This window comes from Streptopelia decaocto (assembly GCF_964273445.1).
Source record: "Streptopelia decaocto genome assembly, chromosome: 5".
NCBI lineage: Eukaryota > Metazoa > Chordata > Aves > Columbiformes > Columbidae > Streptopelia > Streptopelia decaocto.
The window spans coordinates 28,048,597-28,075,930 of record NC_138659.1 but is presented as its reverse complement, the minus strand read 5'-3'; the positions used below and the strand labels follow the sequence as shown (position 1 = coordinate 28,075,930).

General features: G+C 38.5%; 1 protein-coding gene across 18 annotated transcripts in view; it reads left to right on the top strand.

Moving 5' to 3' along the window:
- The window catches only part of ADGRL2 (adhesion G protein-coupled receptor L2), a 169,346-nt gene that overhangs the window by 91,660 nt on the left and 50,352 nt on the right, over positions 1 to 27,334 (top strand). For all 18 annotated transcript variants that reach the window (XR_014184094.1, XR_014184095.1, XR_014184096.1 and 15 more), the window contains 2 exons: positions 5,622 to 5,835; positions 25,994 to 26,103. Coding sequence is in view for 15 of the 18 variants with exons in the window: in XM_082053209.1 (XP_081909335.1) it covers positions 5,622 to 5,835; positions 25,994 to 26,103 (324 nt within the window). In the remaining 3 variants the exon portion in view is untranslated. The remainder of the gene's footprint in view (positions 1 to 5,621; positions 5,836 to 25,993; positions 26,104 to 27,334) is intronic.

Here is a 27,334-nt window from a genome sequence, read left to right as displayed (position 1 = left end):
GTACCTTGTTTTGACTAATCTCATATTTATGAATGAGTGAAAAAAATGAGGAAGAAAACAGATTTCCTTCGCTAAATAATCCCTTTTCTCTAGACGTCCCCTCCTTCCAGCATCTTAAAGTGATGAGTATATACTTAAAATGGCAAAGAATACAGCAGTAAGAGAGTATTTTTGAGCGGATGGCTTCCCAATTTCCGCGGGTGAGCAGCGGGCTGTGTGTGCCGGGCTGTGTGTGCCGGGCTGTGTGTGCCGGGCTGCCGGAGCCCTGCAAGCGGAGCTGAGCGCTCTGAACTCCAGACCTCTGTGCGGTATCACAGGCTCTCGCTGTGCCAGCCTAATCTTTTAATAGACATGCTTGCCAGAATGACTTCTGTCCTTCAAAGATAGAATTAGAAAGCGCAGTTGTCATTTAAATTGCCTCTATCTTTGTAGTTGTTGGTCGCGATCTGTTGACCAGGGTTGGATAATTTAAAAGCTGTTTAACGAAATAACATGCTTGTCTGTGTGAAATACATACAGTGCTGAGAGACGGGGAGGAAAGTCTGCCTTGACAGAGTTTGCGGGATTCTTTAGAAACTGCAGGATGCTGAGGCTTTTCTGTGGAATTATAAAAGCTTTGCAGAGCCCATGTTGAGCATTTGCATGATTTTCAGATGGCGAAGTATGTTCAGCTGTCTCCGTGCACGCACGTACGCGCTTCGCTGGGAGAGGATTCTCAGCACAGTTTTTGTCGGGCTTTGCATTTGTTGAACGTATATTATTGAAATGCTGCCCAAGATGCATCACTTCATCTTGTGTAGAACTTGAATCATCATGTTGCATGATTTGGTAAAATAAAAGAGATTGTGAAAGAGACAACTGTAAACATTCTGTTTGAAAAGATGTGCTCTTTTCAAAAGACCTTTCTGTTAGAGCCAAATAACACAAGAAGCAATATTTCCTTGCGGAGACATATATATTTATTTCTGCAAAGATTTGTTTTGGGTGCTCAGTTCTTCCAGTATCTGCATTCTTTGAAATAATTTTAAATTTCCATGTTGACTTTCTCTGTGCTTTAAGTTTTAATCAAAGGTTCCTTGCTTCTGATGTCGAGGAGTACTGATGTTAGCCTGTTTACATTCCAGTATTTTTCCTCTGTATGGGGTGAACATTCAAATGTGGTGGTGCCTTTTTGCTTTTATCTACCAAACTTAGCACACTCTCTTATTATTGACAGCTCAAAAAGCTGGTATGCTAGTGGGCAGGATGCTGTGAATTATTAACTTTTCTTTGCACTTTGACAAATTTAGGTTATCTCGTTTCTATGAAGGAAGCAAGACAGTAGAGTGATAAATAAGACATTGCAAACTTACATAAAACAATTTTTAGCCGAATCTGAATTTGATGTATTTCTGAAACATGGTTCTGAGTGATATTTCTTTTATGGGACTTGTATTTTTTTTTTTCATTTCATAAACTGATGAGGAAAGATTTTAGTTTGTGATGTTTTGTTTACATTTTTTTCTCAGTGTGTTTTTCTACATGGATTGACGAATAAAGCATTAAAGAATCTATATTACCACTAAAAATCCCCTCTACCTCTTTTCTTAAAAATACGATTTCACAAAAGCAGTTTATTTTCTCTTTCAATAAAGAGCCTGCACTCAACTAATTTGTGAGGAGACAAAACATGCGGGAAATCTGTGTTTGCCAGGAAGCCTTTCTAGAATCAAAATGGTCAGCAGGACATAAATCACACTCTTCTTCTTATAAGGTATCTTCTTCCATTTTTGAAAAAGAAAAAAACCCACACATACACAACGCTGCTTAATACATACAAAGACTAATCAGAGACAGCATATGTTCCATTTGGTAGCAGGTGCTCACTGGAGTTAATGTTTAGGTTGTGCTGGCAGTCCCAGCCGGGGCACCAGGAAGGTCTTTGCAGTCGAGGAGCAGTTTGGGTTCTTGGGCGGCAGCAGCAGCAGAGTCATCCGTGGCACAGTTTGCCTTGAAGCAATTAGCAGGAACAGGAGGAATGTTGATTTCAGCTGCAGGAGAACAGCCAAACAAAACAGGTTGATGCAAGGTACAGTCAGGCAAGCAGCAGGTTGAACACAGGTTGGTTAGAAAACACAGCACTGAAAATATTCATGAGGAATTGCACTGGAGATAAAAAGCTACCGGTGACAACAGTAATTATTGACAGAGCCACATACTTACGTCTAAAAAGCCCTGGAATGATGAAGAAGCATTCAGATGCTGGTCGTTCAAACTTCCATCCTGTGGCACTGCATCTGTTTATCGGGAATTATCTCCTGAATGTAAATGAATTTCAGTCCTAAGTCATTGCACCTGTTGCCAAGAGGTATTTATTGCAATCACTTGCCTAAAGCGCAGGGAGTTATTGCTTGACGTTTTATAGCTCCAAAAAAAGCTGTTGTTTCAAAATCATTTGTTCAGAGAGAAGAAAATGGAGCAAAACAGTTCATTTTACCCTAAGCACTGCTATTTGGCAGTATTCACATTTGCACAGCACAAAGCTGCAATATTGATTTTTCGCTCACAGGGCCTCCCACTAGTTCTTTCTTCGATTGTCAGGGTTGCAAGATGGATTGAATTACACTTTGCTTGTTGATACGCTGATTTTTTCTTTGTTGATAGGAAAAGATTACAAATAAAGCTTCAGCATAAAGATCACAGCAGCTTTGTTACTGGACCTTATATTTATTTATTTTATTTAGTTAAAATTCTTTCTGCACCATAGAGATTCCTTAGAGCAGTCTCCTCACCTAACACATGCTGCATTGTTTTGCTTTATTGCTGCTGCTTTTGGCATGTAACCACGTACATTACAATCTCAGGTGCATCCTCTGTTGCCTGTGAAGTGATCTAACCTTGCTCTAGTATTTTTAATGTTTGTCCTAATACGGAACTTCTCATGGATGCCTGCAGGGGGAAAAATTGCAGGATGAAACACATTCATAGTACTTATAGCAGTTGCCATAGATGATGAAATAAGATTTGCAGGCAGCTGATCTGTGTAACAAACTGCGGATGTCTTGTATTTGAATTCAAGGTATTTGCAGCAGAAGTGGAGCCTCTGCTGCAGGATCTGCAGGGAGGATTCAGTGCTTGTTACGGGTTGCTCCGTGTGGATTTGTCAACCCTCGCCCCGTCAAAATCCATACATGTGATCTGCTGCTGCACAGACGCTACATGTGTAGCCACCAACAAACACCTCAGCGGCTGTACGCTATGCACCCCTTGCTTGCCCTTCTGCAGAAATCCCCTTTGGACAGCCAAAGCTGTTGTTCCCCTCCCTGCTGAGTGAACCCCAAAAGCTTGGCTGGTGCTGCTGGACTCCCCCCGGCAGGCCGTGCGGTGCCGTGAGCCGGGAAGGTCTTGCTGAGTGCAGGGGATGGAGGCGCCACTACCGCTGGAGGGACGAGCTTGGTATGGACAGCTTTACGTTTGTCAGGAGCGGTAGGATGTAGGAATGGCAGTCGCTAGCAGCATTATATTGGGTCCCACCACGGCTGTCGTGATGGTAATTAATCAAAGGCGCTTCTGTGTGCATATGTGGTGGGGGCTTTGCGTGTACCCCTCTCTGTGCCCATTTCACGCCCTCACTGAGCTGTGAGCAGCTTCTGTCTTCGTTGTATTAATTTGCTGCATGGGAGGAACATGGAGGGTGTTAATGTGATGGATTCGTGTTTTAGCTCTTTCCAGCTTTCAGCTCATGATACTTCAGCAAGTCTTTAATAATAGTGTTTGCTATTGCACTTGGCGTGTGCAGCCAAAGCGATGGCCAGGAGTGAATTTGAAATGGAACTGTGGTGCTTTCCGCAGCAATGTGGCTTCTTCCCGTATTAACGAATACTGAAACATACTGGCAGAGTAATGGTACCAGTTTCATGTAGGATACACGTGTAGGATTCCACAAGAAGTAAAGGCAGAACTGGTTGCTGTGCTCTAGCCTTTCCCTTCCCCATGTCACAGGGTGAATTCCTGCCCAGCCAGAGTTCTGTTCCTCTGAGACCTCAAGGAAGGCTGGAGTCCAACCAGCCCTTTGCCTTAGTTTACTACAGGAGTTGGACAAAAGCGGGTGCTGGTGCAAAGGGGAAGGTGGAGGGTACAGGTGGAGGGGGGCGGATGGGGCGGTGCCAGGGAGCCACATCAGGACACTGGTGTGATCATTATCAACTGGTCTTTTTTGCAGTCCTAACAGATAATCATCTTCATACGGTAGGAGTTTTAATCCACAGATCATTAATTCAGTAGAAAAAGTGACAGCCTCTGGTTCATGTGAAAATTTACTATCAAGGGGTTATCTCAAGTTGTTCTTGATCTTTTTAGATCCTTGCTTCCTTGCCTCTTCTAACACATCATACTTTTTAAGAAAAGTTTCTTTGCCTTTAAAACACTGTAGAGCACCAACTTTCCATACTTACTAGCTGCTTTTCTTTGCAGTCACAGCTTATCTCCAGCAGCCTGCACTGAAATATTAATGGCCTTGTGCTACTGTATTAGGATTACTTTTTTAAAAGTAGGAAATATCTGTAGTTCTGCTGAAAATTTAGAAATTATTTACTATTCAATGAAACAGTTATTCAACCCTACCATGTTACCCAGCTTGTCTTCAGAAAAGGCAGTAATGCACACATTTTGTAAGAAACTTAAATATTCTGTTTAATAATAATCCACCAGTAGCTCTGTACAAGAAAGTGTAGTATATGGATACATTTTTCTGACACAATATATTTTTTGCATAAAGAAATGTCTGTAAAAGACTAAACATCTGGATGAATATCTGAACCACTGTTTTGTTTCTAAAATATTTCATTCTGCTTCATTAGAGAAGTTACCTATCTTTAAGAATTCTTTCATGCAGAAAAATACCAGTTCAGTGAAACACATAGTTTTTGGGATGGAAAGATTTTATACAGTACATATTTGCAGTTTGCAGTACCGATGTTTTATATATTTATTGAAAGTCTTATCTGTCTGTGGCTTAATTTATGTAAAAGGCACAGTAAAGAGCATTGGAGTTCAACCAGGTAAAGTATCAGCATGTGGTGATCTGGTGCCATCAGATCTGGTGGCACAGACACATCCATGCCGGGTACATAAAATAGCTAAGCAAAAGAAACCAGCTGTCCCTGGAGAAGGAAAGACACAAATTAAGAAAGACTAATGAAGTTGGAAGTATGGCTTTGGTTGTTGAGCTGTTGTTGTTTGTTTTCTTTAAGTCACATTGCATTTGCCAATCCTGCCTGCTCTGCTGCTTCCCACTTTCAGGCATGGCCTGTCCGACTGTGCCCAAAGAAGGGAGAAAGAGGCAGAGAGAAAAGAGGTGGTAAGGGAACAGGCAGTTCAGCCGTGCAGACAGGCTCCTCTGTCTGCCCCGGCGAGGGTTAGAAGAAGTGAAGGAGAATTTCCTCCTTCCCCAGATGAGGGACACAGCAGCAGTGGTGTAGGATGTGAGAGTTTCATGAAAGGTGCTTCACTTACCAGGTCAAACTGTTGGAAGGAGCACTTCCTTTAGCACTGATAAGAATTCATGCCTATGTGACAGGAAAAGAATATTCTAATGCAGTATGTCCTTTAGGTTCAATCCCATGTGTTTTCCCTTTTTTCAGGTTTCAGCCGAGCAGCACTACCTTTTGGTTTGGTTAGGAGGGAGCTCTCCTGCGAAGGCTACTCCATTGACCTGCGCTGTCCAGGAAGCGATGTTATCATGATAGAAAGCGCTAACTATGGACGGACAGATGACAAGATTTGTGATGCTGACCCTTTCCAGATGGAGAACACAGAATGCTTCCTTCCAGATGCCTACAAAATCATGACACAAAGGTAAAAATACATGTATCATTTTGAGGACTGTAGAGGAAAAATGCCTGAATCAATACAGTAAGAGGTACATACTGTAGGCAATGCTGAGTTGTAGTTGCCAGTTTGCTGTTGAGGTAGTAATATTTCTATATGGTAATATTATAAGGAAATAAAAACTACCAGTTGCAATTAGAGAGATTGTGGGGTTTTTTTTTGTTTGTTTGTTTGTTTTTAAATTCCATGAGCAAAAGTTGAAAAGCAGGAAGATAACTGTAAGGAGAATGGAACAATTCACTTATCTGGAGATTCCCTGTTTCCTTGTAGTTCAGGTGGTCAGACACCACTCAAAATGTGTCCAAATGGCTGCTGCATTTTTCAGTAACCTCTGCATTCCCTGGCAAACTTAAATCTTTTATATGAATGCAGTAAATTGTTGCCATAGTTCCTACCTGTAAAATGCATCCAGTGGAAAAGTCCAGAATGATTAAATGCCAGGATGATTATATGTCATTATACATGTGTGTGCGGAAGCATAAATGCATATAAGCACAAGTTACATTATGTCTTAGTGACAGAGATTGTCATTCTGAGAAGACAATGAATCAGAAGAGCCAATAAAAGCATTTTTAGCACAAAAGGTGCATCAGAACTAAGATTCACAGAAATTCCTGTGTGACAGGCCACATACCAGCAGAAGTCACCTAGTACTGACAGTTGTGGAAGCGTCAGCACAAATCCATCACTGACATCGTTTCTAGCTTCAGCTACAAACTTGTGGAAAATCAGGATTGGTGGGATGTTTTCCTCCCAGTTGTATTTTTCCTAGGGTGAGGAATCTGAACAAAAAGGGGATGGAATAAGCTGGGAGCTTTCTGGTGCATGTACATAGATGTGTCAAATGAAGCACGCAAGTTATCCTGCATGCACTGCTGCATTTACTGTGTTCTCTTTGAACATGGTAGCACTCAGTAACATACTCACATATTAAAAATAACCTACCATTTTGATTTCCAAGTTCATTCAAGTTGTCATGAGTGTGACTCTTAAGACTTTTTTTATAATTTTCATGTGAATGTGTGGATGTTCTCTACTTTTGCACTCAAATATTTGGGCTAGATCTCAGGTTTCAATTCCAAATGCTGGAGCTAAATTAAGGATATCAGGCCTTTTATTCTTGTTCCGTGTTCAACCTGTGACTTGTTCTGTGATCAGTAAGGGAAATGTTCCATTGCTACGCTAATAATAAGGTAATATAACTTCTTTAAATCCTGTTTGAATTATCTTTTTGTGGTTCTAGTTTGTTGTTGTTAATTAGATCAAGCCAGATTTCCACTGAGATTTGCAGCAGCAGTGTCATCATCCTCTAATCTGTCAGCTCCCTTTGAAACCACCTTCAATTGCTTTTGTAAATGTAGTGCCTCTCTGTAGACTTCCTTGTTGTGTAAAATGCATGTTGTGTTTTGATCAAAGTCCTCCTTATGTTCACTGCAAATATACAGATTAAGGTAGTCAGAGACAAATCTAGAGGCACAGTCTTGCTTAAAGTGACATCAAACTGTTACTGGAAAGCTGAAATTTCAATCTTCCCCTTTCAACTAATCAACTGTGAGTTTATGATAGCAGAGAGTATTTTTGGACTTCCCCAATCTTCCACTCTTGCCCTTTTTCAACAGATTAAAATGAAGTTGTGATCACATATATGACATTGGATCAGAATGTCTATGCTCAGAGAGAGTTTTACATTTTTGTTCTTTTTTATTTGTCTGAACGAACAGCAAAGAGCATTTGACACTTTACTTTCTATTCTTGTCTGGCATTTACAGTAATTTAGAAGTTTGCTTTCAGAATTTTCTTTCCCGGATCCTGTCATTAAGTAGAAAAGCTGTCTCTTGCTTTGTTCACTCTTCTTTCAAAATTGCTCAATTTGTGCTATATTGCAAGCGTAGAAGAATGTTAGAAATTTATTATGAAATATTAAAAGTTCTTATCTCATGTATTTATAACTGCATTGGTGATCATAATTTTTTGTTGTCTAAGGCAAACTGTTGTTTGGTACTCAGCAGGTCCTTGATCTGGTATCTAAAAAGTATCACATCAGCTGTATTTTGATGACAGCAATTGCATAGAAAAATCTCACTTGAAGGACTATCAGATTAATTGGGTTCATTTTCTTTTTTTTTTTCCTTTTAAACTGACTAGAAAAAAAATCCGTTAGAACATTAGATCACAAGGAAAACTTTTCTTCCATATCTTTAGAAATAAGCAGCAATAGTTTCTACATTGCTACTGAAAGTCTTCAAGTGTTTACTTTTAAGGACTAATGACATGTTTTTATCACTTCAGCCAGCAATGCTTTTACCACTGCATTTGACCACTCAGTTCAGTTTAGACCTGCAGTTAAATGTAGCTCCACGGCAATTATTAAATACTCATCATTCATTTGCAACATTACTCCACAGCTTCTGCACAGCAACTACATTTACTGTAGTTACAACATGAAAACACTGGCTTAATGAGATCAATACTGTGAAATCTGAAGATTGAAAAATAAGATGAGGTTTCCAGTTTTAACAGATAGCCATGTAATCACATGCACTGCTCCCCTTCCAGAGAACTGGAAATACTAGCACACAAACTTCGCCTGTGTCTACTGGTGCATCAGCTCCTCATTCTGAGAGCAAGCTGCTACTTAATCTTTTCTCCCTCCCTTTTCTTTCTTTTCTGCAGTTCTCAAAAGATTTTTAACTTAATGCTTTCCTAGGAAGCCTGACTGGAACACTAATGACTTCATTGCTTTGCTTTTACCTTTGTAAAGTAGTTATTACATTTTTAGTCCCTGATTGAAATTACTTCCCAATTATTCTAGAATAAAGTCTTTCAGATGTATTTAGGTTCCATGTAAACTTCAGAGTGGCACGGTTAAAATTAAAAGCTTTGAAGAAAGAGACTAGACCTTTAGAAAATCCCTCTCGCCTTTTACGCTTCTTTGATAATTAACCCCAGCATTTCCTCATAGCCAGGTTTGAGAGATCCTACAACATGCTAAAGTTGAGTATAGAAATAAGCTTATTTCTAGAATATACGGTTGAGGGGTAGTGTGAGTGAGTGGCAGAGAACCAATGTTTCAGGCAGTTAGATCTTAAAATAATCAGACTCCTTGGTGCTCCCCTGTCTTTTAGCAGGGACAAACCTCCTCTGTTTCCTCTTCATTTGAAAAAGAAATTAAATGAACAGGGAAGCACAAGATGCAAAGCAGCCTGAGGAAATTGCTCTAGTTGCTCACTCGTAAAGTGTATTTGTGTGGCTGTAGCCAGAAACTGTTGGGAGACTTAGAAGTTGATAAGGCTAACTAGTACTGCTCGTTAGAGGCACAGCAGACTGGAACATTAACATGATAAAATTGCCTTATGACCTAGTCTTAAATCCAGTTCCATTGTAGGGGGATTGCAGGTGGATTGCGCTGAGTTACACTCAAACTGCTGGTGTGTTTGGGAGAACTTGCTGCATGCAGGACATGGGCATCCGACTTGGAAGCCCCTCTCTGGAGGCTGCAGCTGCTGGGTTTTGTTAGGGCACTCACTAAGTAATTCCTAGATACCACATGGTGTTTGGAATTCTGTTTTATTAGCTTAAAATAATAACAAGTATTTTAAAGTATTTGTAAATACATAACTTAAAATACATTTCCAATACAAAGGCATATTTTGTATGTAATTTTATAGTGGAACAATAACCTGCTAAGAAGCAGTTTCGCATGCTGGGACAATTCTCTGCTGAATTAAAATTAGGCTTTTTTTTTTAGTAGGAATCGTTTTTCCTAGTCCTAAACTTTTTGTTTAGGAAAAGTTCCTGGTTGAAAGTTTAGATGCCATGTCTGTCTTTTGTGATCCCTGTGTGTTTAAATAAATACTTGGGTAGAGTGACAGATAATACTTTTGAATAATATAATTTTTAATCTTGAGAAGTCAAATATTAAAAAAAAACAGGTTCATTCCAATACGTGCACCTTATTTTTTGTGTAATTTGCAGTTAATCCTGTTGGTGTGGCTTGTATAAAATTAATGTTTTGTATTTAAAGAAAATGCAGCGTACTAACTCTGAATCTTTGGAATCATTTACTTAGGAAAAATTCAAGTATTTAAGGTTGACAGACAAATTAATATTAACTTCAGAAAGAAAACATTGTCTCCTTCCTCATAAAGTCTAAAATACCTTGAAGTTTTAAATAAGAACTTGTGATCTGTGTTCTGATACTGAATGTAGTTGTGATCACTGAAAAAAGGAAAAATTCAGGACGTTTAAAACCAGAGACTTTAAAAAATACAAGCCCACAGTTGATACATTCAGATTAATTTTTACCTGCAACATGAAGGAGGTTACATCAATCGTGCACTATGGAATGGCCTCAGTTCTATTTTCACCCACAATTAATGCTATCATGATAGCTTTGTGTGCTCTTCACTAAATATATTTAGTCAGTATCATTTTGCTTTTAAAATATGCGTAAACAAAGCAAACCTCATTATAATATGTAAGCATAAATATATTAGCTATAACAGATGAACTTAGGGAATTTTACCTTTTAAAAATACCCTTCTCTTTTAAAACATAGCTGCAGCAAAGGGATTAAAAGGGAAATACATCCTCTTCAGCAGTGAGTGTTTTTTCTGTTGCACGTATCCTGGCGTATCTATAGCACATGCAACACATGTACCTTCAATTACCATGTCCATCACGACACCAGTGAAGAGTTCATGCTGGGGTTTTGGTTACCATGAACTTTTCTCACATGGTAATGCTCTTAACCTGTTACGTCCATCATCTCTCTGCGAGACAGCTGCGCTTATGGAGGGTCTTCCAAATGTAAGCGGAGTGCCTCCTGCCCCACCGAGCGATCGAGGGAGAGCTGAAGGCAGCAGCGTATCCATTCCTTCTCCTGAGACTTTAGTGTTTTCTTAATCCGTCCCAACGGGAGAGCGGGAGAACAGAGACGTTCATTCTTTTCTGCCCATTCGCATGTCCAACAAATATGTCATTTTTGAAAAATCCTATATATAAATGAGAATGAGACATTTTTGAAAGAAAACAAAACGAATTCTCTGAAGAAGACACATCTCTCAAGCCCTCTGTCTTGTTCCTGCTTGCCAGGTCTGTAGAGGAAACCTTGTCATACTGTATTAGCATCCTTTCAACTGAAAACAAGTTTGGTCTGTTCCATAATGTGGGTAAATAGAAAAAATCTTCTGGACTCCAGGCTTGGATGGATAGTGGATAAATCTCCTACAACTGACTAATCTCACTTACCGGAGTGAAAAGGTCTAGCCAAAAGCAAACCTCATCCAGGGTGTCTTTGCTGGTAGAAGGCAAAACCTGCTGTGGGATCACTGCAGAGCTGAATTCCAGCCTTTGCAAGAATTCCACAAAGCAGCATTTTAGTGCCTCAAAAACAGCTTCCTGGGACAGGGCTCACGGTTGATTCAGCGTTTAAACTACTACGCTTCAGATTTGCAATTCTTAGTGTGATTTAAAACAGTTTTCACGGGCAGGATTTAATCCCGTGCCCCATTCCGGTGGGCATGGCGCCTTCCTGCGGGGTCTGCGGGGCTCAGGCAAGGGCTCTGCTGACCCCTGCTGCTGTCCCTGCTTTTCCTTCCGCAGCTGAAGATCGCCTCCCTTTGCTAAATGCCTTATGTAGCGAACAGTGTCTTAGAATGAGAGATATACCTCACCTTTTTCCAATACTGACTAAATATAGAGCTTGCGTATCTGTACTTTTTGTGTCAGAGAAACACCGACATTGATGGTAGGATGGCACGGCTGAGATGCGTTTTCGGAATTGATGCACCTCAGGGTTGCTGCGGTGCTGGTGCTGATCTCATGTACGAAATCCTTTTGCTTCAGCATGCCAGCAGTTTCTGTTTCAGCTTGCTGACAACTGCTTCCCAAAACATTTACCACACAAGATTATCAAAACTGGATATCTTTTTTTAAACATCTTTTGAAAATGAAGGCTTCTACTCCTCTGAAACAGACGTAGGTCTTAGTACGGCAGTAACCCCTGTGAATATTTTGATGTAGCAGAAGCTTAAAATGCTCTTTATTTTTAAACTAAGCTTTTCACAATACCGGGCCATGGCCAGATTGATTTTTGTTTTGTTTTGTCTTGTTTTCTATGTGTTAGTCACAAGACTTAGTTATGACTCAAATGTAAAGAAAAAAGCAGAAATACACGTAGCCTGTTTTCCTGAGCTCGGCGTAATCATATAGCCTAGAATATTCATGAAGCATACCGTAGTTCTTGGCTTTATTACAGAAGAAAAGAGCAATACCCACGACTGAGAAGAACCTTATCTGGCATTGTGCATTTTCACTATCATTAATTCTTAATATGAAAGTAGTAGGTCTGGTTACTCATTAAAAATAGGGGGGTTTATTAATGGGTTAGTTCCATCGTGGTATTACTTAGTAAATTAAATACAAAGCCTCATAGTACGAGGTTCTAAGCAGTCGGGGAAGGTGAAATAGCTGTCAGTGGTACTCGATGATCTTTTTGCAGTGTGTTCTGGTATTTTCTGCAGAAGAAATTACACATGTGCAAGCACATAACGGGCATTGCTGTAGTCATGGCTTTGGACAAGCTACAAAGAAAACAACAAAAGGATCATTGATGCCGACTAATGACATTTAAAATGTAGATTTAGTTTACTTCAAAAAAAGATTGGATTCATTATTTTACCAGGGTGTAGCTTGTTATTTTATGTAGTGTTTTCATATCTTATATTTAAGTTGTTTACTTTCCTTTATTATTGGCAAAAACACCATCAAATCCTACTTAAGTCGGTGTGTATCTTACCTGACAGAGTAGCATATACATATTCATCAGCCTTTCCTTGCTGTTCATGGGTGAAAATAAATCTAAATAAGTATACATATGTATACATAAATTTTTAAGTATTATACACTGTTTCTTGTATATTTGAGCATCAGATAAAATACATGCTTTAGCTTCTGATTTTCCTTGTTTTTTTTTTTTTTTCTGATTGCTGAAATAGGCTCTACTAGGTGTGCATACTGTTTATCCTAAAGTTAATAATTTACTATATGTTTTGGATATGTAATTATCTCTTCATAATTTAATAATGTTTTTGAGAACTCAACTGAGACAACATTGCTTAACCTTCAGTACCGTTCAGTTGAATTTTGTGTTCTCTTGGACAAGTTTGTATGAATTTTTTATATTTTCAAATTTCTAGTCTAGCCAAGATAAGTTCCTAGTCCAGTTGTACTTAGAACTTTATTATTAATAAATTCTGATTTACTTACATATTACTGTGCCCAATTTAGTTCATATAGAATAATACTGTAATAATTGAAGCCTATTAATTCCTCCCACCCCAATATATCCTCTATAATACTTAGCCAAAACAGCTACATTATCTGATAAATTGATTTAGGGCTTTATACATGTGTTCATATAGCCATTTATCTCAGCCCTTGCTGAGGAGACCTTTATTACGCTGTGATGACTGCTGAATATGAAATGTAACCAAGATTATTTTTTTATTCAAATATAATTTAAATATTCATCAAAGAGGAGTTATGCTTGAAACTGACAGAGACTATTAACATCAAAAAATATAATTAACTGCACTGGGTATCATGAAGCAGAGTTAGCCAAATAGCCGAGAGGTCTAATTGCTCTAGAGTCTGAGAAGCAATAGTTTTATTTTATACTGTTGCTGTGGAATTAATAGTGATGTGGTTTCCTGTGTGAGGCAATTAAAAGCTGCCTGTTAAGGTTCATTGCACTATAGGAAATCTGTTGAATATCACTTAGTAAACAGAACTGACATGGAAAAGGTACATGAAGATAGGCAGAGCAGGGTATAGATCGTAAATTAGGACGGATTAATATGAATTAAAGATGTGTAAGTAAATTATGACTACTTTTTAGTGTTACAAAGTCAGCAGCAGCGATGAAAGTGAAAAGTTTTCATTAGTAACACAAAGGAAATAGAATTTAAACATTATTACAGTGAAGCTGTTTAATTGAGAGGAAAGGAATAGAAGAGTAACACGGGTTTAAAAATTAAAAAGTAGCTAAAGAGTAGTATAGAAATGAGCAAATCTCATATTTTGGAAATTTCCTCCTGTTACAGTATAATCTCCTACTTATAATAAAAAGAGCCTTCTAACCTTTGTGTCTCAATTAAGCTTTTTAGTTGAATTCAACAAGAAAAAACTTCTTTATTGAATCCTATAGACTCTGCCTGTGCCCAGGCTATACCATCTAAAAAGGGGTGGCCATATTCATGGCATTTTGACATTAATGAGGTTACTGAAATGGCAAAGTTTTAAGGATCAAAGATACAAGCACTAGCAGTATTTTACAGCATTTGTTTTATCCTCTGTAATAATACAATGGCAATCTAATTGCTTAATAAGTGGGCCATGATTACTGAAAGACATAGTTAATTCCCCTCTTCGCATTTCCCTTATTTGCATTTTATTTTCTACATATTGCAGAACCATAATTAGCAAAATTCTATGGCCACAAGTGAAAGAGGTCTTTTTTTTTTTGCTTTTATATAATAACTCTGAGTGAAAGGCGTTTGTGCGTGTGTGTTCTTTAATTTAGTATGATAGTCAACTTTATGTTTTTAAGAAGCAACGTTAAAAAACAATGTCATACTGGTAAAATAAAATCAAACAAAGAATTCAGCTAGAATTCCTTTTTTCTGTGAAGATTGGCTGCCTGTTTCATACATTATTTAGTGTGCTTACCCTGTTTATCTCAGTGACATAAGAGTGCGTGCCGCTTTCTCAGAAGAGCGCTGTCTTTGCCGCTTCACAGCACAGTGCCTTGTACTCCCAGGCTTGCACATGGTGTTAGCAGATATTTAAAGCACTTCAGCCCAACATTTTATAGGTCACGATGAACTGAGCCTATAAAACAAGTTACTGCAATGAAGTTAATGCAGTCTTAAGAGTGTTACATAGACTGAATACTCAGTATTCTGTATATTTTTAGCTTGCTGTAGATGCATCAATGGGGAGGAAAGGTTCTTGTCACGTAGAATTTTTCCGTGTCAAAGCTGCTTTATAATATGTTTGCAGTGCAGAATCTTTACTACAAATTTACTATTGAGAGCCGTGTTTTTTTTCAGGTTTTCACTGTAATACGGTAGCTATCGGAACCTTGGAATTTCGGTTTCTTCTAGCACATACACACATGCGTGCACACACACAAAGCAGGTCCTGTAACATAATTAAAAGAAATGAGGTAGCAGAATAATTTCATTGAGCAAGCTGCTCTGACCAAAGCCATGCAGTTCAAGCACCTTAGAGGAAGAAGTCTCACTACTTCTTAATGACAGGGAGCTGTATGTTTCATCTGGCAAGACACGTATTCTGTCGTGGTATGTGCAAATGTGTCTGTATTCCTTTCTTGGTAGCAATCTTATACTTAACCTTACTGTTCATTGCTTCTCAGCTATCATGCTTATTGTGATACATAGCGATATGATGGAGCAATTTTGAAATTGATTTAATGCGCACATTTTTCCAACACTGTAAAAATGTTGTTTCACCATAACTCAAGATTTTGTGCTCCGTTTCTGCTATTTGATACGTTAACTTAGGCTGAGTTGTAAGCGTAACAACGACATGATGGTTCTGAACCCATAACCTCTCCCTGTTTACTGAATGTCTTACCAGCATTGAACTCAATTACTATTGGTCTCATGAAGATGTCAGTGTATTCTCATTTAGGATGTAGTAGCACTGATATTGCGTTCCGTCTGTTATTCTAGTGCCAGCATCACTGGTGGCTATGAAAAATGTCATTTACTTATATTTAGTTTTCTTAGATAATTTTGCTGTCTTTGTGACAGAGATCCAGCAAAAGAACACCTCCTGGAATTGCATTTAAAACAGGAGCACTTATGGGTAATGTGCTGTAGACAGAACACATATGAGTTAGTGCTCAGTTATCATGAATGCCATCAGAAATGCCTTGTTACTTTCTTATCAGCCACTTCCTGCTGTCAGCCCAGTGCTTATTTCAATAGAAAAGGATTTGCATCAAATGCAATACAGTATTATGTATGGCTAACATGGGGTTTTTAATTGTGCAGGCACATGAGACTCCTTCAGTGGTAGACAATTTGATAAAAGGATTAGATTGTGAATATTTTTGGCACAATTAAAGATTATCCGTGCGTTGTCAGAGTCAAGCCAGTGAATTTCCTGATGTATTTTTTACAGAGTTGAATCTGTTTGACTTGTGTCAAAACCAAGCGCAGAATATGCAGGTTTTTTGCAGATGTGAAAACGAGCAAACAAGAGCAGGCCCCTAAACTTTGTTGGGCTTAAAACCGGAATTCCCAGGAATCAGAGGATGTGCAGCTCAAATCACTAGCTCGATCCCTTAACTTCAAATCCCAAAGAAAGTGGAATTGTGCTTTCCCATTTAGAGTAGAAGGATACTTTTGCACGGGAAGTCCTATACCTGGAAGCCTTGCAAGCCTTCCGGATGATAATTAGATGCAGACATCACTGTGGGTAATGAATAACAGTGCTTTTGTGACAGGCATTCCTCTCGGAAGAAAAGAAAGTACTTGTAGTGAGGACTCTCAGACCCAGTTTAATAGGAAATGACACCACTGTTACAGAGTTGATTAAAGACCTACCAAGGGACAGCACTCCTGGAAAAAATCAGCAGATGAAATAGGAAAAGTTGTAATTTAATCATTAGTTATCAGTTAAATATATATAGCTTTAAAGCCATGAAATCAGCATTAAAAATTGTGAGAAAAAGGACTGTACCAGCTTGCTAGCAGATTGTGCTTTTATAAAGCTCGTAAAATAAGCAAGTTGTCTTTTGGCTTCTTGCTCAGCATTTTGCTTCGCGTTCTGTTGAGCCATAGAAATGAGTCACTCCGTAGCCCTGTGGAATTGGTGGTTGTGCAGTGGTGGGCACATGGCCTCTGTTGATGAAAATTACAACCAAAAAAGGAGATATTCCCCAAGGCAAGTTTACAAAAAAACAATTTATTCTTTTTCACCCTGTAAAACTCATCTTACATGCAGGATCTCTTGCATTATTTCAAACTCTAATCCTCTGAGTGGGTAATTAACGGACCAGAAAAGCCATTTGTGGAAAGAAAGAGCCATAAGGGTGAAAAATATTTCTCCGCTGAATGATCTTTAAGGAGTAAATAATTACAAGAGTGAGAGGTTTGGGATGACCAATCTAAATCTGAACATAATTAGGATGAACACAGTTTGAAAATCGAAGCAGTTGGCATGTGCAGCAATTCTCATATCAGAAGACTAATTAAATATTTAAAAGCCCAAAACCCCTCACTATTCACAGAAAAATAACCTGCCACAAAAGGGTCTGTAACTTTGCAGATAATTAGGAAGGTTACAGGGGGAAAAAATCACAGATTGGCTCCAAGGTTCTGCAAGGTCACGTCTTATTATGGTGTATCTTTTATATGGTCTGATAACAGGTTTCTTGCTAATTTAATCTAAGTAGGGCATCCCATAGCGATTTCCCATTTCCCTTGTTAAAAATGTGATCATTTTTCTATATGCAAACTGCAATAGGTGAACATTTTTATAAATAATTGCTCCTAATTGATACAGGCTATAATATTTTTTTTAATTATCCAAGGAGAATGCGTGTGTTAAAGTTCAGGTAGGGTTGCCCCCACCACACCCCCAATTTGAAATTGTCCATTGTAGAGGGAAACCAAAGAACCCTGTGAAATCATGTTGCCTCAGTGGCCAGTTCTGTACATTACTAAGTCTTAATTTCCTGTTAGAGCAAAGGTATGTTTATGTTGAATATGCATTTCTGCAGACAGAAGAGCTGTTTTAAATTCAGGAGACCCACAGTGAGTCAAGCTGAATTTGTGTTGACCTGGAGGTCCAGTCAAAGCATGAGCAATCAAAGTGTACCAAGGCTTCTACATTTCAGAAGTTGCACTAACAAGTCACACCTGTCATTTGAAATACCTTATTTTAGTAATTAAAGCGGGTGATTTTTAAAAATTTATTTAAGATCTGTACAAATTAATAGGAAGGATAAAGCTACACTTTTCCAATATTGCAGTTCTTCAAGTTACTCATTTAATAATGACTCCGAAGCTGTCTTAAATTACATAATTTTAACCACATTATTATTCTAAATGCCAAACCATGGATAAAAAATATTGACAGTGGTGGAAAAAAGAGTTCAAAGGGTTTTTACTCTTATCCTGTGCTCTCTACCTGGGAGTCTCTTCTGCAGCAAGTCTCTTGCAATGTTATGCCTCAGGATCAGACACTGTGCTTCAGGATTTTGGCTTGGATTTCCTCTACACTCTGCTCTAGCACTGTGCCTCAGAAATAAACGCCACTTCATAAGTCTCTGATATTATTACTCAGCCCTGTGTTTCTCCCCTGAAACCTGCTCAACCCACAAGGCGTGATGCTGCACTCACGCTCACCCAGTGTGAATAATCTGTGTAAATTGCTCAGATATTACGGTGCTGCACTACTAAAGTTTCATTAGTAAATAAGCATAGCCTCAGGCTATTTATTTTGTCTAAATGGTAAAACATTTAATTGGATCTTTTGAACTGATTACTTTTCAGCAGCGCGGATCTGCTTGGCTTACTTGGTGTACTAAAACATGCCCTGCCTGTAATCTCATGCTGCATTTTGCTTGTAAATATGCAGACACATAAATAATATGACAAGATTATGAATATGACTTTATTTCCATTTCTTCTTCCTCAGGTGGGGTTGCATTAGAAATATTTTCCCTAAAAAGCAGGTCTCTTCCACTTCATATTGTTAGAAATATGGGTTTGGCTTGCACCTACGCAAACCTCACCGGGAGATTGCTCCGTTTACTTTGCACACCTCATTGCATCTTTTAATATCTAGTTTTCCTGTCCTTGTGTTACAGTCCACTCCTCACAGGCTCTGGTAGGTCTAGTAAGCCTTTCACATACATGGTAGAAAGAAGTGGGGATAGGAAATGGGATTATAAAAGCACTTAAAAAACTACCAAGATAAAGCAAAAAAAATATCTCTGATGTGAGCTTAGATATAAGTGAGAAGATTTGTCTTTTTAACAGTTACTGCTTTAAACTTAAAGAACATGAATACTAAAAGGCAAATGGGTCATTACTAAAAGTATTAAAATTGTGAGAAGAGGTTGAAAGCAAGAAATAACTGTTAAAATACTTTGCCATACGAATCTGATACACGTGCATTGACAGTGAATCAAACTGGGTAATCGTAAGAAAGGGCCTGTGGGAGTTGCATATTTTCTGTTGTGTTTTATTGTCTATTTGGAGTTTTCATCCTTAATGCGTACCGGTAGACTCTCACAAGATTACATTGTATAAAGAAAACACAATTAAATATTATTGCGTATTTATTAGGGAAACGGAAACAACACTGTGGTGCACCTTGTTCTACAATATTAATTATATACCATTTGGCTTCCTTATGTCATGTTTACTCAGTAATTAGGGAGATTCAACAAATCATCAATATTCTATTTAAAAAGAAAGGAGAAATAATTTTCTCAAGCTTTTCCCCCACAAATATTTTAGTCCAAAGCCACTAGGTTTATTGCTGTAGTGGTGACGTTGCCAAGTGGATAGAAAATCCCAAGGCTGGATTGTGAGTTTTCAAACCAATTTCTAGCATGCCTTGCAGATTTAGCGGTCACGGGAAGATCTCCAGCATTTACACACAATACTTATGGCCAAATTCTGCTTTCGTACATGCTCATGCATCTCCCATTTTTTTCTTAGATCATGAAAACGTGTGTGTGCAGGGAGCAGCGGCTCTGTAGGGATGCGTGGGCTCACTGGGGCTGGGGGAGCATGTGGGACGTGGCAGCGATGGCCAGACAATGCTGCTACAAATCAGGGCTTTATAGCAAGGCTGGGTCTTTTTATCAGGTCTTTTTTTCAGGCTTTGGTTAGGCCCAATTTGCTAACTCATTAGGTTTCAGTATGTAATAATGTATTTCTTGTGAGGTGAATTTGAAACTCAGGATTTAAATACATTCCTTCAAATAATTTTATCTACTGTGGTATGTGTGTGTGCATATGTATGTATCTCCACACCCCTAAAATAAAACTTCTGTTCTCTGGCTGTTTTGTTATGTAAGTTTTGTACATGCTTTCCAAAACCAAATTAACAAAACATAGCATTTAAGTAATATCTGATATCCTCATACATATGTAACTCTGAGTTTAGTAACAGGAGTGGAGGTCTAACAAATACGCATACAAAAGCAGACGCATCTTGTGTGGCAGTTGTAGACCATTAGGAATACATATGTAAAGACAGCCATTTACTCTGGGTAAAGAGGTGCAAGATTTTTTCCATTTAATATATGGTGTTGTTAAAAGTCGATACACGAAGTGTAGTCATCCCACATTCCCATCTCTCTTTACTCAGACTGCAGCTTACCCTGGGTGAATAAGGAACAAGAAGACCATATGGAATATGTAGTGCTACAACTCAGAGTTTACGTGCTTCAAGTGGTGTTTAAGCAGGTTGCTGCAGGCGATATGCAGGAACATGTCATCATGCTAGCTTTTAAGTATTTAATCAATATGCTGAAAGAGAAATATTGTCAGATCTGACTCAGAAGTTTCAAAACATACCGAGATAGTGGTGTTTTGTTTTTGTTTTAATGTATTGACAATTTTATTCTAAATGAATTTTATTTATTTTACATGGCTTTATACTATTTTTTTTTTAAAGTACACGTGACTGTTTTCTGTGTTTGCCAGTTTTCCCTTACTTAATGAAACACTGCATTCACAGAAATGCCGAATGAGGAATACCCAAAATTATTGTGATAGCCCATTTCTGGCTAGAGATTAACGCATATCCTTTTCAAAATAACATTGATGTTTCTTTTATGTTACTGTCTTTGGCAAAGTTATGTATGCAAAACAAAAGCATTTGAAGGATAAATTGCAATGTGGACATTATTTCCTGCATAACTTTGCAAACCACTTTGAAAGGAACTGCGTGTATCTATGTGACTGATGTGACTTACCCATAAAGACGACCTCTGCCCTCAGTCAGTCTGTTTGATCCACATAATGCTCACGTCTTGCCACAATCTGCTTCTCACATTCCAGTACTTCACTTTCTGGTCCAGTCATGATACACTGTGCTTTTCATTTTAATGCCGGAGTATTTGTTCAAGTCCATAGATTTTGCATTTTTAATCTTCCTTAGAACAGTGGTGAATAATGGCCCTTGGCAGGAGATAATGAAATTTTCTTAATTTATATTTTCAAGCAGAAGCTTCAATTGAAAATGGCATCCTATGGCCTGGAGACATCGCTCTAGTGCAAGTTTCAGGGGAGCTGTAATAATAATGCAGTGCCAGTGGTGACGGGGAATGATAGGACAGTGAAGAAGTAATTTAAGAAAGAAAAGAGAATGTACCAGAGCTTTATTGTAGCATATCTAATGATCTGCTGAAGATTCCCAATAGCTTTTGGAGCATGACAGTAGAAACTAATGTTATCTTGCCAAAACAGAAGCCACTGCTTAATCAGCAGAACAAGATTATTGATTAAAACACCTCACACAATAGATTGCACATGGAATCTCATCTCCATACATTGCACGTGGAAAAGTGCAATAATGAGCATGAGATAATAAAAAAAAGAAGCAAAAGCAGTTTGTTGGGAATTGTACAAATCAAGATTAGAGTTGAAATGCAAACAAATTATCATTGAAAATACAGTCGTCCTTAAAGCTGCGAACAGGGGGGTGGATGCAGCAGGGACGTGGCTACACCGGGAGCAGGAGGCGCTTGCTACCAGCCTCGCTGGAGCTGCTTCACTCTCCTTTTCTTCCTGTGTTCATGTGAAATCTGAAAGGGCCATTCCTCATTTGCACAGTCGTCTTCCTGAGGTGAAAGGAGTTCAGACATTGTACTATAACTGTTAATTAAACACTCCATTTGATTTTTAGATTACTCCAAGTGATGCATCCGCATTATGAAAATGCAACCTTTCTTCATTCATACTAGAATACTGAAGAAACAAGTGTTAGAGGACACAATTGCTCCTTGCATTGCTGAGAACAGGGACAGTTCCTCCCTTTCCCCTTGCAGAAGTCTTGCTACTGCCAGCACCGGCACCTGAATTATCATTCCTTTGGTGCCACAGTTAGTCTTTTCCTAACTAGGGTTTCAAATTTAATTCCTACGTTACCTTTTCTAAATCAACTGTTATTGAATTTGTATAGAGCAGATCTGCTTTATTTCCTTGTAAATGACAAAGTCATTGTATCATATATCTTTGTGAATATTGTGAATGTCTTAAGTGTGCAGATATTTCTTGGTGTGAGATCATATGAATTTTAAGATTTTACATTAAACCCTGAGAATTTGCGTATTTTAACATATGCTAGAGACTTATGTGGTTGATTAGATTACAGAACATTTAAATGTTACTTAAAACCTACAAACACTAGATTGCAACCACTGGAACCCCCCCTTTTTTTTTTTCTTCTTAAATTTGCAGACTTTATTTCCACTACAGTCGTGTTTTGGAGAATCCCATGAAGCGGCTGCACTCAGGCATTGCCCATTGCATAAAGGAATGACAGTGGGTCCCAGGATTGAGTTGCAGGCTGTAACCGTCTGATATCCTTGTCACTGGCCATAGCGCTTCTAAGGGTGAAGGTTTCTCAAAATGCTGAAGCTCTGCTATAGCAGTGATGTGGTAGCTTTGACAGTGTGTAGCCATGTAGGATAATCTGCTGTTTAGTGCTATTTTATGGAGAGTGAAGTATCTTTTGTCCAAAATACCAGAGAGAATTCAGTGTTTCTTGTCTTAGAGAAGGTCAGCTGAAACCTTTATGAGTTTGTAAAATGGTCTTCGAAGGCAGCAGCAGGACTGTAGGCCAGTAACTAATAGAGAAGTTAGTATGGCTGGTTTTACAGGGGAAGGGGAAGAAGGAAAACCAAACGAACAAAAATAACCCCGTACCAAACAAAACAAACAAACATGCAGCAGACAAGACTTTGATTTGTCCAGAGAACAAATTGCAGTAGTGTAAATTCCTTGAATTGGTTGTCTCAGAACTACCTCTACAAAGTCCACTTGCTCTTCACCTCTTCTTTGTAGCTCATGAATTGGGATTGACAGCTGCTGTAGTTGCTCTCAGGTGTTGGTGAAGGTTTCACTGGAATTGAAATGTGACCCCTAAGTATGTAAAAAATAGTTATCTGAAATTTCAGGTTTTTACATATGAATATCTTAACCAGGTGTCTTTAATTGGAAACGTCAAAGGTTTATAAAATCAGAACCTTATTGGAAAGTTAGTCATGTTTTATAAAATGCAGCTAGCAATGGAGCAAAATCAGTGATGTGGATGTAAAGAGCTACGACTTAAAGCCCAAAGACTTGTATTCATTAAGTTATCCAAGTAATTGCAGTTCTTGGGGAGGTGTTGGTGTTGTGCTTTACAGCACTGCCGTGCACTATTGCTGTGGAGTTGGGTCTTTGTCATTTTGGCCAAAGATGAGCCAAAGGTCACCATCTGGATAACAAGTCTTGCATAAAAGAAACAGTCAATAGCTTTTAGGTCAGCATCTACCTGTGTCACTCAGTGCCTGAAGTTTGACGCTGGCACTTACTGTACAAAGAAAAAGCTACAGCATTTTCTTCTGAATTATTATTGATCTACGTCATTTTGATATGAGCTAGCATGAAATGCTTCTCAGTGTCCTGACTGATGGCAAACTTATGAGTCTTTCACCGGGGGAAAACAAAAGAGAAGACAACAAGTTTTCATAGGGAGGCAAGAGTCCATCTTTTCCGTAAGCTTTACAAATGCTGCTAGTAACACTTTTTTCGACAGCTAATATGACCTTCATCAGTTTCATTCTCAAGCAATTTCTCCCAATATGTATCCGTTTTATTTTGTAACAAATCAATATCTCTCTCTTAATTGCCACTTATTCAAGTGTAAAATGAAATTTTCATACAGCTCAGAGCTGTGGAAACCATTATACTGAGTGATGCCCTACAAAAAAGTCTTTTTGTAGGAATTATTTTGGCTTCAGCATAAGGTTTTTACTAAAGAGACAGAAAGAAGTTTAAAGAAATTAATTACAATATCTTACAACCAAGGTTTTCTCATGTTGGTTAGTCTGGCCTGAGGTACGTGGGGCATAAAAAACCCATACGGGGCTTAGCGCAGAGGTGCTTTGGAGGTTTTGGGCCATGTTGCCGTCTGCTACTTCTGCAGCCTCCTCCTACGCAACACACACGAGAGCAGCACTTGACCTTCGTGTGAGCACAAAGAAGTGGCTCTATTGTACACTTTCAGTGTTACAGGTTCAGTACAGGGATTTTGTCTGCAAGTTGAATGCAGATTTCACCACCTCAGCATGTCTCTGAAAGCCATCGGTGACATCACGCTTGTTCCAGGCTCCTGAGCAGACAGCGCGAGCCTTTGCGGGGGGCAGCGGTGCTGTTGGCAGTGGTGGGGGGGACCTGAGCGGTGGCTGTACAGGAGACCTGCCTCAAAATCCTTTCAAGTCCCTTCCACAAGCAGCACAGAGGTGATGGGTGAATTCTTCACCATCCGTCTGTCCCCGTGGTTGTGCTTGTATACAGAAATATGTGGCTATTTCCAATTTGTTTTGCAATTATGAGGCTTATAAGGCTAGAAAGAAGTAGTTAAAAAAAAACCAAAAAAAAACAAGAAAAAATAAGAAAAGAACAGAGAACGGAGAAAAGAACAGGGGAAAGGAAAGGAAATGATAAAGTCAGAAAAGTTGTTGTTGTTCCCGAGTTTGCTTAGCAAGAGGCACAGTATGTCCTGACCAGCTCTGTGCTAATTTGCTAATATATAAAAAGTGCTTCATGTAAGAGTTCTTCAAGTGTGTTTACTCTGCCTTTAATGAGGTAGTGTGAATTATTCTTATACCTGTTGGCAATGTACAGCTGTGGAAAGCCATTGATACAAGATAGATTATTTTAGCTTGGGATGTGGTATTGAGGGAGTGTGGGAAGTAGTAGGGCAATAGAGAAGTTGATGTACAGCTGGAGTCAAAGGCTAGACTATTACTTAAGTTCAGACTTGTGTTATTCAGTTTGCTGACAAACAAAACTAACCCCTGAGAAGATCAGCCAAGCTCTTTTTGTTTTAACCACCAAACTCCCTGACCTTCTCTTTCTTTTCTTCTACTTCCTTCTGACTATTTTGTCTGTATTACATTTTGACCATCTCTTAAGGGTTATGTGATTGTTTTCCTATTTTTAACTTCCAAGCTTTTTTTTTTCCCTCCTGGAAAAATAAATAGTGGTCTAAAATTTATTATTATTATGATTAAAAAAAAAAAGAGCAAAACAAAACCCCACACCTTCAAAAACCATTGAATTCAGTAGACCCTTGTGGTTAGAGGCATTTTAATAAAATTCTTTGTATCAAAATGCACTGGCTTCCATTGTTAAGTAAATCATACATATGTTTCAGTATTTAGTATTTTCTAAAATACATTTTAATTAATTTTCTTGTAGTTCTTTTTAACTGTGTCTCTTATTTTATCAGTCATTCTTTACCTTTTCCTGTAACCTGACAGAGAAGCTTAGAGTGCAATTGCTCTTAAAATAATTAAAATAGAAATGCTAATGCTCTTTGTCTGCAACAACTCTTCCAACCAAAATCATCATTTCCTTGAATCACAACGACAATGTAAAAGCATTCACCACTATGTATATCTCTAAAGATGGAAGGAATTCCTCATTTGTGTTATTGTACATTATTGAAAATTAAACATTTTTATATTTTGTATTATCTTTGCACTTTGCTTTCATTTTATTGAATTAGTAGTATCAAATCAGTATACATTTGCAACAGCTATATCTACCAGTGGGAATGAGTGACATTTGAGATAGCATCAAACTCTAAATTTAAAAGCATAAATCCTGAACTGAAATACTGTCTTGACGCCTTATTTATGGCCTTTGACTGATCCAGTATTAATTAACTTTATTGTCTTATGGATTGGACTGCCCAAGTGTGAAGTGAGTTAACACTGCATATAGTACTTTAGTATGAACTTGCAAATTAAATGTAATTTTAAATTAATTAGCTTTGCTTTCTTTTCCCATTACAGGTGCAACAACCGAACACAGTGTATAGTAGTTACTGGGTCAGATGTGTTTCCTGATCCTTGTCCTGGAACATACAAATATCTAGAAGTTCAGTATGAATGTGTTCCTTACAGTAAGTATAATCTTTTTATTCTTGTTCACTTCCTCTGGCCCTCACAATTAAAGCTGGAGTGCTGTTACATGGAAAAGCAGCATATGTTTATGGCCCACGGACCCATTATGCATGCAGAGCACTTGCAGACTAGGGCCTCCAATTAGCTTCACCAAGTGTGGAAGGAAGCCATGGTGTGATGCTGGCCAAGTGTCTGTCTGTGTTCTTAAGTGTTTGGCTTTTAAGGCTGCTGTTTTTCCAGAAAACAAACTCGAATTAGCTATTCAGCAGGCCAGATAGAAATTTGTACTTTTGCCCGCTACCAGTTGCTGACAAATTGGCTTGGCTCACAGACTTCTAAAGCAGGAATTGACTTAAATTTTAATCATGATCTACTTGAAAGACTACCTGCTGTTGTGGTGACTTTGGGTGCACGGCAAAACCCAACACTGACACTCCAAGGCCAATGCCCTGGTTGGGGGACATTGTAAGAGGACTTTGCGCTTCAGGGGCACATCCGTAAGTGAGCGCAGATTCAGAGTGAATAATTCATCAATAAGTTACTAAAACTTGGTTAATAAAAACAATGGGAAAAAGAGTGAGAAGTAAGTGTTCCTTTTTTTTATGTTAAGAGAAAATACGAATTGTGCCTTGAATCAGCTGCAAAAACAGATATTTTTTGCTGAAATCGTACTGACGTAGAAAAATTTGAAGTCGTGGCTGCTTCAGCAGTTTTGTACTATATTCTTTCTAATGCCAGAATTCACTAGCTTTCGACATACTTCTTATTTCCTTACAATAATTAATGCTTTTTTCATTGACATGTATGCATGCTTCTAAAAGTTCTGCAGATTCGACACTTTTAACTGGTTTTGCTTTCTTGTAAGGTCATTCTTTGCAGTGACTTCTCCCTCGTCCTGTAACTCAACAGAGCAATAGCTGTGTTTGCAATGGAATTTGAGCAGTGCACTGATCGTTCCCTTAAGTTACTATTAAGTGTGAATCTCTTGATCTGCAGTAATCCTTAACTAAAGTCACATTTTCTGTTGGTACAGGAAACAGGCCAGGTCTGAGATGCAAAAACACTGTGATGACAGTATATATCCAAAACCAAAGGAAATAAGTTTGGGCATAAGCAAAGCTATGTCAAAAGTGTCCATGCTGGTTCCTCCACAGTTTTAAAATTTAGACTTCTTAAACTGGAATACTACATTGTACTGCTTTACCACGTTGAACCTTCCCTGTTGTTAAA